The sequence below is a fragment of the Haliotis cracherodii genome, unplaced genomic scaffold (assembly GCF_022045235.1).
Source record: "Haliotis cracherodii isolate W230 unplaced genomic scaffold, xgHalCrac1.p SCAF_11, whole genome shotgun sequence".
NCBI classification, from domain to species: Eukaryota; Metazoa; Mollusca; class Gastropoda; order Lepetellida; family Haliotidae; genus Haliotis; species Haliotis cracherodii.
Window position 1 is genome coordinate 36,961,330 of NW_027266266.1, and position 14,528 is coordinate 36,975,857.

The 14,528-nt window shown below is 43.6% G+C and overlaps 1 protein-coding gene across 1 annotated transcript; it reads left to right on the plus strand.

Moving 5' to 3' along the window:
* Positions 1-2,244: 2,244 nt before the first annotated feature.
* Positions 2,245-13,968, plus strand: LOC139455729 (uncharacterized). Its single transcript, XM_071237279.1, has 7 exons — positions 2,245-3,820; positions 5,081-5,290; positions 6,156-6,292; positions 6,454-6,533; positions 9,387-9,470; positions 11,004-11,098; positions 13,334-13,968. Exons 1-7 carry the CDS (start codon positions 2,255-2,257, stop codon positions 13,667-13,669), a joined length of 2,508 nt encoding a protein of 835 aa, XP_071093380.1. The 5' UTR covers positions 2,245-2,254; the 3' UTR covers positions 13,670-13,968.
* Positions 13,969-14,528: the final 560 nt, after the last annotated feature.

Below are 14,528 nucleotides of genomic sequence, written 5' to 3' on the forward strand. Positions count from 1 at the left end.
TGAGTAAGTGAGTGAGTAAACGTTTTGTTTTACTCCCTAAGATGATCTTTTTGCAGAAAATGAGCAGGGGATTAGTGGGTCAGGTTTTTTAGATCTTGTAGGTGCCGCTCACTAGTATGCCTCTCCTGTTAGCTGAAGAGGCTCGAGAAATTAGAATATTGTCTTCGAACTTTATTATATTTACAACCTATTTGGGATACTCTCCCACATATATGACCACAGGGACGCCATTGTACGGGGATCTCCCAGACAGTCGTGTTTAGAAAAGCAACATGATACTAGTTCATTTCCTGTTGTAGCCGATGTCGGGAATGTTTCTCTCCACACTTGTTGGTGGGCTTCTTCCCTCCAGAACGTCACGTACACACGGCCCCGTCACGTTTGTACAAGTCGGCTTAAACATACCAGCGGTGTAAGACTATGTTGGCCATTGTTTCCTATTCTAAAGGATGTCCGATTTGATCGTGTTTTTTTAAATACCTTGCATTTTGTAAATAATGTAGTATTTAGTTGGAAAGACGGATTAGCTCAATAATCTCCTAATTTTAAACTTCATTCTTGATGATACCTCCAACATGTATTTAACTCCCAACACAACGGCTGCTTGGCAACGACTCCCGATTGTCCTTCTATCTACAGTTATAGTGACCTTAGGTGTTATTTGCATCTTTTCTTAATTGACAAACACTGTTTCTTTGGCTGGAGTATTGAAATATTATGTTTCAAAAGGCAATGCAAGATCTCAAGTTAAATTTTTTCCAGCGAATCCTCTGTTCACGCGCTGGCACAGAGCTTGACAGGGAGAAGGGACATAACTCAAAGACTGGTTAGACGAGTCCTTCATGTAAAATGCGTCAAAGTAATAGCGCTTTGAATGTTTCTATAGACATCCGCCCAGCCAGAGTTTACCGGAAGTATTCAAGCTACCACATGCGCTGGAACATAAACTACAAATTTGAGAACGTTCAAGCAGAATAGTATCGTGCTAAATAACACGAAGAACAATTAATGCCTTGGTGAATAAACATTGTTCTGTTTAGTTAACCCTGAAAACACTGCCCTTATTGTGATAACGTGGGATTATCGACTCCAAATACTTGACAACGATCATTTTTGGATAGTTACCAAATTCGGCAGTAGTGAAATGATAACCTCAATTTGTCCTGCCTCAGAATTGATGTATATTGTCAGATGATATGTTACGCTATTCAGGCTATTTATTCTTATCCCAGTCATCCGATTATTCGCTTCATGTTTAACCCAGTTCTAGAACACCTGGAGGACAGTAGAGCTGGGACGATATGTAAGAGTGAATATTATCCTACCCTATTTTATATCCCGGGGATGAAATTCTCTAGTGTCAGGATGATTCTCCCTTGTGAATTTGAACCCCTACCAGTGTGTTTAATCTTATCCTATACTATACTCTAGAGAAAAACTTCCCCTGGGATAATATTTAGGTAGGATATAATCCTTCGCTTACAGATACACCAACAGTGCGCTTCGAGACGTATCACATACCTGGCTCACGATCCGATATGTATCACGATACCTTGCTCCAGATCCAAGACATATCTTCATACTTGCATGTGCTTTTGTCTGTGGTCTCTGAGCCATTTGTTTCATAGATAGGATGGCCAAATACCTGGCACACTGACGATTTACAGATGACAGTGGTAAGCATGGCACAATGGATGACAATCCTACTTATTTTCCCTTATTAGGGTATAGTGTAACAGTTATTAAGGTAAGAATCAATAGTTATTACTTAGTGTACGACTGTGATTGATTCTTGTGTCGAGAAAATTGCGATCCACTTATGCATCAGTGTGTTGTTCCACCACCAGGGGACAGGCTAAACTTACAAGCATGATGACTTCCACATGGGATTAGTTCCAGTGTTAATATATCATGGAATTTTTTTTTCCTGTAAACATGTTTCATGGGAATAATTCCTCTGGAGAAAAATCATTTGAAGGATGTCTAACGAAGATATTTTCATGTTGAAAATGGTTAAATGAACACAAGCTGAAGGCCAGAGGATTTGATGACAGATTTACAGCATATGCAAACCAGAATCACCATGATCATGATGATGTGAATTTTGACATGAACAGCAGATGTAATGAAATTATGAATTTAATAAGGTGTGACAAAAAATTAGCCTTATTAATATTATGCCCTTTTAATTTTTTTTATCATGTTATAGAATATTTCTTTAAATTTACTTTTCAGATTCCTGAATGTTAAAACAATGGTTGTTTTTTCACACTATCAGGGAAACATTATGCGGTCACTATATGTATTCTACAAAGAGTCGTATATGTGTGACATGACCCTCCAAGCCAAGGATGGTGAGGTGAAAGTTCACAGTTTAGTTCTAGCAGCTTGCAGTGAGATTTTTAAAGCTCATATTACAAAGAAAAGTAATGCAAGGACATTGTGGCTTTCTGACCTGACATTAAGAGAAGTGGAGATGGTCGTGAAAGTTATTTACACTGGTGAACTACAACCACAAGATACTAATACATATAACTTGAAAATATTAAAAGACTGGAAAGTAATCAGTGAGGAAGATACGAAACAGGTTCATCATTTGAAAGACGGTACAATTCCTCAATCTGATCAGGTTAACAATGATATGTATGAAAACATTCAAACGAAATCAGCATCTTCAGTGTACCCACTTGTGTTGCATGATGGGACTTCAGAGCTTGTTGTGTGTGTGAGAGATACTGCTACAGAGGAGTATGTACTGATAGACTCTCAAACTGGTAAAGACAATCCAGCTACAACCTACGAAGATGAGGCAACTTCAGAAGTAAAACCTGAAAGATCTAATCTGTCTTTACAAGTGACCAGGACAAGTAAGACAGCAAATGAAGTTCAAGACTCGTCCACTTTACGCCGGCCAATTGACACGGAAAATGTGACTGTCAGTATTCTGAGTATACCGAGTGTGAATGTTACAGAGACGATTAATGAAGATAACAGTGAATATAATTTACATGGGATTGATATTCAGCAGAAAAATAACATGAAATTTGAAAAAGCAAAACAGTTCAATACATCTGAAGTGGATAATGAACAAAAATCAGTTGGCGAAGACAACGTTAAGATGGAAAACACTAATATGTACATGAAGTTGACAAATGATGGAGGGATGGATTGCCGTGATGTTGATATTGTACAGGAGGCATACAAGACAGCCATGGACATGGATCCAACAGACACTGATGGAGCTACATCAGTAGACAGTCACGAAGGGGAACATATGTCTGGTGTTACAGTCAGTACCCCTGTTGTGGCGAACACCGTTAGGAACATCACAGGCAACACTGACAGTCATGAAGATGAGTCTTTGCAACAGGGGCACAGAAATGTCACTGACAATGATCCCAGGGTTGATATTGACAGATGTGAGGAGGGGAAAGATAAGAAAATAGAGGTTGAAGGTGTTGTCCATGTATTGAGATCGAGAAGAGGAAAAAGGATGCCGACAATTTGGAAGAGTGTTGGCAAAGACAATGATGAATCCCCAGATTTGGAGGACAAGAGGGGGAAAAGATCTCGAAAAAGTAAACACAAAGCTAAGAAGGGAAAGGTGAAGTCTTCAAGTTCTTCCAGTGTTCAAAGTGTTGGGTGTAGCAGTGACAAGGTTGTTGGACAGTGTGAGGTTGTGGAGAAGGGTCGACACACCTGGTACGGATGCCCCGAGTGTGGCCACCAGTTCAAGAGTTTGAAGCTTGTCGCTGGTCACAGATACTCCAAACACAGTGTCGCCTTCGACCCCAGCCAGTTCCAGGTGCTCAAGTGTCAGGTGAGTGAGTGAAGGGAGTGACGGACACAGTGTAGCCTTCGACCCCAGCCAGTTCCAGGTGCTCAAGTGTCAGGTGAGTGAGTGTGGAGTGTGACAGACACAGTGTAGCCTTCGACCCCAGCCAGTTCCAGGTGCTCAAGTGTCAGGTGAGTGAGTGTGGAGTGTGACGGACACAGTGTAGCCTTCGACCCCAGCCAGTTCCAGGTGCTCAAGTGTCAGGTGAGTGAGTGAGGGGAGTGACAGACACAGTGTTGCCTTCGACCCCAGCCAGTTCCAGGTGCTCAAGTGTCAGGTGAGTGAGTGTGGAGTGTGACAGACACAGTGTAGCCTTCGACCCCAGCCAGTTCCAGGTGCTCAAGTGTCAGGTGAGTGAGTGAGGGGAGTGACAGACACAGTGTTGCCTTCGACCCCAGCCAGTTCCAGGTGCTCAAGTGTCAGGTGACAACTGCATGCTGATCAGACTGCTTGATTGTTTGCCAATGTGTTTAATGTACTCTTGAGAACCATCTACAGGTCACCAACAGCATGATGTGGCCATAAAGCCTGGTTTCTGTGATTCTTCGTAAGCCTTGGCATGGTGCTAGCATAGAGACAAGAATGTTGGGTCTGAGTACTGGGGTACCGTTTATCAGAAAGGCTCAAGGAAACACAAGTGAATTTTGATTTTAATGGAAAGCATTCAGGACTTTGTACCATGGTCGTTTGTTAAGCAGCATTTTGGCAACCGATTATATCCATATTTGTGTCACTTTTTGTCCGTTAACATTAAATTTGGATACAGACTACCATAAAAAACGAGGTACCTCCAAAAATGCATTGATATTTCAATGCAAAACTTTTATGAAGTATTTTCATGAATTGATGTTTCTTTTGCAGTTGAGTATAGTTTACAAGAAAGAAATGACCCTTCATCCACTGTATCATCTGCATAATGATTGTGTGAAGGGATGCAAATTTCCACTCGCCTGATACTCTGTGTTGGTTGGTCAAATGCTAAGCTTATCCAAAGGGCTAGTAGAATTCCGGTTTTATAGGGAGTGCCGTTGTATTAGCATGTCCTGTCTGGTAATATTGTTACTTTGCTACACTAGTGTGCGTTATTATTGCCAAAGTCCCCTCTCCTTTTTAAAAAAATAGAAATTTATAATGTTTTGTAGGCTACCGGTATATGTTAGTCTATATCACTATCTCTGTCAATTGTCACACAACTCTAACATGTCTAATAATATATGGAGTAACCATGGTAATATTATTTGCCAGGCCTGCGACTATGAGACACTGGAGGTGCACCGTCTCGAGTCTCATCGTGTGACGTCTCACTCCAACACACGTCCCTATGTGTGTGAGTGGTGTGGCAAGGACTTCAAGCTGCTGGGCTCTCTGACACTACACACAAACACACATACACGAGCACGCAGGTTCCAGTGTCCACTCTGTGACAAGGTGTTCTCTCAGCACGGCGCCAGGAAGGTGAGTTGGCATGGCACTGGACAATGCAAGTAGTTGGAACTTAGGTTACCTTGTCTCAGTATGCTTTATCCTGCTGAAACATCAGGTCTAGTTCTACGATTTTTCACGTAGTGCCCAAGCAGCATTGTCAATACTTCGTGGGTCTGTATACACCACATCCCTGGCCCATGAATACATACAGATGATACACGATGTTGTCACTGCTTGTCAGCCCTGAATCCAGTGATGGGGAATGTAAACCAGTGTGTTCACTGACCAATGACCACCCAAATTACATCACACTGGTAAGGCAAGGAAGTTAACTGACTACAAAAGTCCAGTTTCTACCCTCGCCAAATTACGCTGAAATTTTGTTGCTCGATCATAGCACCACCAGTGGCTATTACGAGTTATGTCCCTTCTATAGCCTCCTACTGACCAATCAGATGCAACCTCTTATATCACTTGCATTTGCTTCAAACAAAAGGTCCCAGTCAAAACTATCTGATCGATAATCAAGATCTATATTGGTATAAAACTAGTCTTACCTCGCGAATTGCGTCAATTTATTTGAGCATCCTAATTAAAAACATGATGCCCATTTGATGGTATGCATGCTTTGCAAATCCTGCAGTCGACTGAAATCTGCACATTAAAATCCATGTTGTTTATGGAACAGATTTCTACTTTGTTATGCGATTTGGATTGGACTGCATAGACTTGTTAGTCCAGCCAAAATGTAACTCTGGATTCCAGCTAAGTTTGGCAATGGTGGAAACTGGAATTTTATAGTCAGTTAATGCCCTTGCCTCAGCAAGATGGCATCACACTAACATTAACCTAAACCTAAATATTTCCTCTGCAACATGTGCCATTGCCTTTCCAGAGGCATGTGGAGGAGAAGCACAAGAAGTCTCATCCCCACCTGTGTGATGTGTGTCCTTTCTCCACCCTGGACAGAGTGACCCTAGTCCAGCACAAGTACACCAAACATTCCACGCCCCTGCCTTTGGGATACACCATGTAAGTTGCACCCCTACCTTGAGGGTAGGCTATGTCAACATGTTACATGTATGTCACCAGTATGAGAGTAATTGTATTTTCAGTTGCGACTTCCAACCTACCAACCATGATCAGTTTAAGAATTATTATTATAAGTAGTAGTTGTTTGTTTGGCCCTGCAGATACCGATGTCCTGAAGCTGACTGCAAGTTTGAGACCTTCAGGAGACAGGTGTTCACCGGCCATGTCAATACTCACAAAGGTAGGTACACCAGCCATGTCAATACTCACAATGGTTGGTACACCAGCCATGTCAATACTCACAAAGGTAGGTACACCGGCCATGTCAATACTCACAAAGGTAGGTACACCAGCCATGTCAATACTCACAAAGGTTGGTACACCAGCCATGTCAATACTCACAAAGGTAGGTACACCGGCCATGTCAATACTCACAAAGGTAGGTACACCAGCCATGTCAATACTCACAAAGGTAGGTACACCGGCCATGTCAATACTCACAAAGGTAGGTACACCAGCCATGTCAATACTCACAAAGGTTGGTACACCGGCCATGTCAATACTCACAAAGGTAGGTACACCAGCCATGTCAATACACACAAAGGTAGGTACACCAGCCATGTCAATACACACAAAGGTAGGTACACCGGCCATGTCAATACTCACAAAGGTAGGTACACCAGCCATGTCAATACTCACAAAGGTTGGTACACCGGCCATGTCAATACTCACAAAGGTAGGTACACCAGCCATGTCAATACACACAAAGGTAGGTACACCAGCCATGTCAATACACACAAAGGTAGGTACACCAGCCATGTCAATACTCACAAAGGTAGGTACACCAGCCATGTCAATACACACAAAGGTTGGTACACCAGCCATGTCAATACACACAAAGGTAGGTACACCAGCCATGTCAATACACACAAAGGTTGGTACACCAGCCATGTCAATACACACAAAGGTAGGTACACCAGCCATGTCAATACACACAAAGGTTGGTACACCAGCCATGTCAATACTCACAAAGGTAGGTACACCAGCCATGTCAATACACACAAAGGTTGGTACACCAGCCATGTCAATACTCACAAAGGTAGGTACACCGGCCATGTCAATACACACAAAGGTAGGTACACCAGCCATGTCAATACACACAAAGGTAGGTACACCAGCCATGTCAATACACACAAAGGTAGGTACACCAGCCATGTCAATACACACAAAGGTAGGTACACCAGCCATGTCAATACTCACAAAGGTTGGTACACCAGCCATGTCAATACACACAAAGGTAGGTACACCGGCCATGTCAATACTCACAAAGGTAGGTACACCGGCCATGTCAATACTCACAAAGGTAGGTACACCGGCCATGTCAATACTCACAAAGGTAGGTACACCGGCCATGTCAATACTCACAAAGGTAGGTACACCGGCCATGTCAATACTCACAAAGGTTGGTACACCAGCCATGTCAATACACACAAAGGTTGGTACACCGGCCATGTCAATACTCACAAAGGTTGGTACACCGGCCATGTCAATACTCACAAAGGTTGGTACACCGGCCATGTCAATACTCACAAAGGTAGGTACACCAGCCATGTCAATACTCACAAAGGTTGGTACACCGGCCATGTCAATACTCACAAAGGTAGGTACACCAGCCATGTCAATACTCACAAAGGTAGGTACACCGGCCATGTCAATACTCACAAAGGTAGGTACACCGGCCATGTCAATACTCACAAAGGTTGGTACACCAGCCATGTCAATACTCACAAAGGTTGGTACACCAGCCATGTCAATACTCACAAAGGTAGGTACACCAGCCATGTCAATACTCACAAAGGTTGGTACACCGGCCATGTCAATACTCACAAAGGTTGGTACACCAGCCATGTCAATACTCACAAAGGTTGGTACACCAGCCATGTCAATACTCACAAAGGTTGGTACACCAGCCATGTCAATACTCACAAAGGTAGGTACACCAGCCATGTCAATACTCACAAAGGTTGGTACACCAGCCATGTCAGTACTCACAAAGGTAGGTACACCGGCCATGTCAATACTCACAAAGGTAGGTACACAGGCCATGTCAATACTCACAAAGGTAGGTACACCGGCCATGTCAATACTCACAAAGGTAGGTACACCGGCCATGTCAATACTCACAAAGGTAGGTACACCGGCCATGTCAATACTCACAAAGGTAGGTACACCAGCCATGTCAATACTCACAAAGGTAGGTACACCAGCCATGTCAATACTCACAAAGGTAGGTACACCAGCCATGTCAATACTCACAAAGGTAGGTACACCGGCCATGTCAATACTCACAAAGGTAGGTACACCAGCCATGTCAATACTCACAAAGGTAGGTACACCAGCCATGTCAATACTCACAAAGGTAGGTACACCGGCCATGTCAATACTCACAAAGGTAGGTACACCAGCCATGTCAATACTCACAAAGGTAGGTACACCAGCCATGTCAATACTCACAAAGGTAGGTACACCGGCCATGTCAATACTCACAAAGGTAGGTACACCAGCCATGTCAATACTCACAAAGGTAGGTACACCAGCCATGTCAATACTCACAAAGGTAGGTACACCAGCCATGTCAATACTCACAAAGGTAGGTACACCAGCCATGTCAATACTCACAAAGGTAGGTACACCGGACTCATATCTCTCCACTGAACACTCACGGTTTTATGAAGCCAAACTTTTGTGTTTTTCTGAAATTTCATTTGCAGTACATCGCCCACTAAACCTTTGTATATTTAACTGTTTTCCACCTTTGAACAATTCTTTTATTTGATTAATCTCAGTCATATCAGCAGAAATGTGTTATCTGTTTAAATGTTACCAGGTAATAGCTGCAGAAGCCAGGTTACATTCCTATTATGCAAGTTTGTGGTTTGGTCCAATGTTAATATTTTACTCTGAAGTGTCGGGGCAGAGGGTACAGTTCATTGACTGTTCAGGGTTTGATTCGATGCTTATGGATGTTGGCAGTGATACAACTAAAGATAGCCCTACAAGTCAACTGTACACCTTGTGCAACGTCTGTTTCCAGGCATCCAGCAGTACATGTGTGAAGTCTGTCACAAGAAGTTCAGCACTGCTGGCAACCTACGCAGTCACAGGATTGTACATAAAGGTTTGGCAACTTCCTTCTCAGTGTGAGATCTGACAGTCACTCCCAGGCCATGTCAGGTGAACGTATTTATCAGCCAATCAACTTTAAGGCTTGTAAGTTCACAGTGGGAATGAGCTAAGGGTTTAGAGCAGCAGCTCTTTGTTTGTACCTTGTAAACAAACATATTTCAGATTAAGATTCAGTTTCAGTTTATTCAGAATTCCAGGCCACCTGACCCATAGTACATCACATATGTCTAACATTTATAGGTGCATCTTAATATCTCCTTTGATACAAACAACTTTGTACAAAACCTTTGTCAACTACATCCAGTTGCTGCATCCAATTTGGAATTAGAACTAGCGGTATATTCTTGCAAGTACAAATTATGTTCAACTGCATAACATGGGTAATAAAATGATACATGACTTTCATCTTCTGTTAAAACAGGTTTTACACAAGCGTCAGGATAACGTAATTCACATTTATGTAACAAACATTCTTATACTACTCAATTGAAGTTAAAGGAAGCTTGATTCTCTCATATTACTATAGTTAGTCTGTCTTGGCACTACTTTTGTGTAGGACATATGCATGTACATATTTCCAAATGGAAATAGTGAAGGAATCACTGTATATGTTGTTTTACATTATAATCCCTGATGTTTCTGAGAGCCATGGCATCTTACACCCAAAAGGGTGTAATAATAAAGGAATATTTGTGTTCTGTGTGGGTTTTGTTTCAAGATCAAAATTTTAAATTTGAGGTGGTAAAAATGAAACCTAATCCTTTTAGAAGCAGACATCTGATTGGCTCAGACCATGCATCTTTCATGTAGCCGGGAGGTCAAAGGTTGATGAGGGTTCACCTGAAGCGACCTCCTAGGGTGGTTTTATCAGATCTCCACAGAGAGATAGCATATGGGAGTTGGCTATCTGATGTTAATGACATTGGTCTACAGCAGGGATCATGAGATGTGTATTTATCAGAGTTTGTGACTTAGTATTACAATTCAGACTGTCTGATTGTAGTGTAGTGAGTGAGTATTGGTGAGTGAAGGAGGGAGAGAAATGATTAGGATATTGCCATTAACAAGTGGGAATTGGGCCAAGTCACTTGGTGCACGTCAAGGGTTTGTTTATGAACATGTGTTTCAGTTAAGTTATGACTGCTGTCCCTTTTCAACATGGTCGTAATGTAATTATGATTAGATGACTGATGTACCTGTGTCTTGCAACATGGCCGTAATGTAATTATGATTAGATGACTGATGTACCTGTGTCTTTCAACATGGTCGTAATGTAATTATGATTAGATGACTGATGTACCTGTGTCTTTCAACATGGTCGTAATGTAATTATGATTAGATGACTGATGTACCTGTGTCTTTCAACATGGTTGTAATGTAATTATGATTAGATGACTGATGTACCTGTGTCTTGCAACATGGCCGTAATGTAATTATGATTAGATGACTGATGTACCTGTGTCTTTCAACATGGTTGTAATGTAATTATGATTAGGTTACTGATGTACCTGTGTCTTGGTTTCAGAGAAGTCCTTGCAATGTCCCTACTCCAGCTGTGATTTCTCAACAAGATTGAAAAACAGGCTGGCTCAGCATGTGAAGCTGATGCATACACACAGGGTAGGTGTCCCCACACACGGTAGGTGTCCCCAGACACAGGGTAGGTGTCTCCAGACTCAGGGAAGGTGTCCCCAGACACAGGGTAGATGTCCACACACAGGGTAGGTGTTCCCAGACACAGGGAAGGTGTCCCCAGACACAGGGTAGATGTCCACACACAGGGAAGGTGTCTCCAGACACAGGGAAGGTGTCCCCAGACACAGGGTAGATGTCCACACACAGGGTAGGTGTTCCCAGACACAGGGAAGGTGTCCCCAGACACAGGGTAGATGTCCACACACAGGGAAGGTGTCCCCACACACAGGGTAGTAGGGTAGTTGTCTCACACACAGGTCTGGTGTCCTCAAACACAGGGAGAGGCGGTCGGGTAGCCTAGTGGTTAAAGCGTTCGCTCGTCACACCGAAGACCTGGGTTCGAATCCCGACATGGGTACAATGTGTGAAGCCCATTTCTGGTGTCCCCCACCGTGATATTGCTGGAATATTGCTTAAAGCGGCGTAAAACCAAAATAACTCACTCACTCAAACACAGGGTACGAGACTCACACAGGGTAGGTGTCCTCACACACAGGGTAGATGTCTTCACACACAGAGTATGTGTCTCACACACAGGGACGGTGTCCTCAGGGTAGATGTCTCACACACAGTGTAGGTGTCTCACACACAGTGTAGGTGTCTCACACACAGGGTAGGTGACTCGCACAGGGTAGGTGTCTTGACACACAGGGTAGATGACCCACACACAGGGTAGATGTCCTGATACACAGGGTAGGTGACTCACACAGGGTAGGTGTCCTGACACACAGGGTAGATGACCCACACACAGGGTAGGTGTCCTGATACACAGGGTAGGTGACTAGCACAGGGTAGGTGTCCTGACACACAGGGTAGGTGTCCTGATACACAGGGTAGGTGACTAGCACAGGGTAGGTGTCCTGACACACAGGGTAGATGACCCACACACAGGGTAGATGTCCTGATACACAGGGTAGGTGACTAGCACAGGGTAGGTGTCCTGACTAACAGGGTAGGTGTCCTGATACACAGGGTAGGTGACTAGCACAGGGTAGGTGTCCTGACACACAGGGTAGATGACTCACACACAGGGTAGATGTCTCACACACTGGGTAGGTGTCCTGACACACAGGGTAGATGTCTCACACACAGGGTAGATATCTCACACACAAGGTAGGTGTCTCACACACAGGGTAGGTGTCTCACACACAGGGTAGGTGTCCTGATACACTGGGTAGGTGACTCACACAGGGTAGATGACCCACACACAGGGTAGGTGTCCTGACATACAGGGTAGGTGTCTTCACACACAGGGTAGGTGACTCACACACAGGGTGGATGACCTCACACACAGGGTAGGTGTCTCACACACAGGGTAGATGTCCTCACACACAGGGTAGGTTTCCTCACACAGGGTGGATGACCTCACACACAGGGTAGGTGTCCTGACACACAGGGTAGGTGTCACACAGGGTAGATGACCTCACACACAGGGTAGGTGACTCACACACAGGGTGGATGACCTCACACACAGGGTAGATGACTCACACACAGGGCAGGTGTCTCACACAGGGTAGATGACCTCACACACAGGGTAGGTGTCCTCACACAGGGTGGATGACCTCACACACAGGGTAGGTGACTCACACACAGGGTGGATGACCTCACACACAGGGTAGATGACTCACACACAGGGTAGATGTCCTCACATACAGGGTAGATGACTTACACGCAGGGTAAGTGTCCTCACACACAGGGTAGGTGTCCTCACACACAGGGTAGGTGACTCACACACTGGGTAGATGTCCTCACACATGGGGTAGGTGACCTCACACACAGGGTAGGTGACTCACACACAGGGTAGGTGTCCTCATACACAGGGTAGGTGTCTGCACACACAGGGTAGATGTCCTTTGCAAGAGCTAGGGTTAGATGTCCTCACACATGGGGTAGGTGACCTCACACACAGGGTAGGTGACTGCACACACAGGGTAGATGTCCTTTGCAAGAGCTAGGGTTAGTGTTGATGTGAGGTTTTGTTATCTTGTGTTGTTGTGGAACATCTAATTCTGTTTGTCGTCTTTTAATCATCAATTTATTGTCAGATTTAGGATAAGCTGGATGAACAATGCATGCAGTTTGAACTGTGAATAAATGTACTCAATAGAGATCTGAATTGTTTTGTTCCACTGTCACTCTGCCTTTGTCATGTGTCTGTAGGACTCAAAGCCTCACGTGTGTCAACACTGCCCATACAAGACAGCAATCAAAGGCAATCTTCTCAAACATCAGAGGAATGTCCACAGACCAAGACACAATTCTTCATTGGCACATACAAAAGGGAACAACTCTGACCACAAGGGAGAGAACTCTGTAGCACAACAGTCTTTTTCGTCTACCACTGTGTTGAAGCCCCTGCTATATTCTACAGGACCAATTCAGCTGTTGGATGTAACAAGACACACACTCTCTGATGGGGAAATCATAGTGAATGAGATATCACCACAAACAGCATTTGATGGGGCGACCCAGGTGGTTCTGGATATACAACCTTGACACCCATCAGAATATCTCACTTTCATCTGGTGTGTCTGGTTAATGCAGGCTAAATCCCAGACTGCCCCCCGCGAGTATACATACACACAGGTATCGGACAGATCAAAATCAAAAGTGGGAATATCTTAAGGGAGTTCTATTCTGATGCATAAATGTCACACGATATGTTAGATCTGGAAGCCTTTTGGTACTCACTGATGATAACCTTGACAGAAAAACATGTTTCAATCAGATCTTTTGTTGACTTACTATTTACCAGCTGTTATATACAACTTGTTCATGTTTGTAAAAAACAGGGAAACAATACATAATGTGACATTTTTGTTGTTGTGTTGTTCAAGTCTTCCAGGGGAGGTGGGGTGAAGCCCATTTCTGGTGACCCCCCCCCTGTGATATTGCTGGAATATTGCTAAAAGCGGCATAAAACCATACTCACTTAAGTCTTCAATGCATTTGTATTTCTAAGCAGTACAGTGTTTGTCAATAGGAAAGAGATTCTATCACAGTATCAAGGCTTTCTAATCATACCCTATCATAAATTCATGACATGATATGACAATATTATTCTAACGGTGTATTTATTTCTCACAAACAATTTCAGCCAAATAACTGAAACTGTCTATGAATATGTACTGTTCCTTTGTCATCACTCATCAAGGAGTGATTCGTTCCCACATTGTACTGTACCCACATCTCATCCTGCACGTGCAACTGCCTGCCTCGTTTCGACACAGGTGTAGTTGGTTGTGTTTACGCTTTGGCGCCTCATCAGCGTTCAATTATTGATGTCAAAGAAAGACCTCCAATGCATGTATTTCGTGAAAATGATGGATGCTTTGTGCTCTCGTGGATAATTTGT

Bases quoted from the DNA above. Each gene is read 5' to 3' on its own strand.
- LOC139455729 (XM_071237279.1), top strand. From the start codon at position 2,255: ATGGTTGTTTTTTCACACTATCAGGGAAACATTATGCGGTCACTATAT. The intron at 5,291-6,155 runs GTGAGTTGGCAT...TTGCCTTTCCAG, and splicing joins CTCAGCACGGCGCCAGGAAG to AGGCATGTGGAGGAGAAGCA. The intron at 11,099-13,333 runs GTAGGTGTCCCC...ATGTGTCTGTAG, and splicing joins AGCTGATGCATACACACAGG to GACTCAAAGCCTCACGTGTG.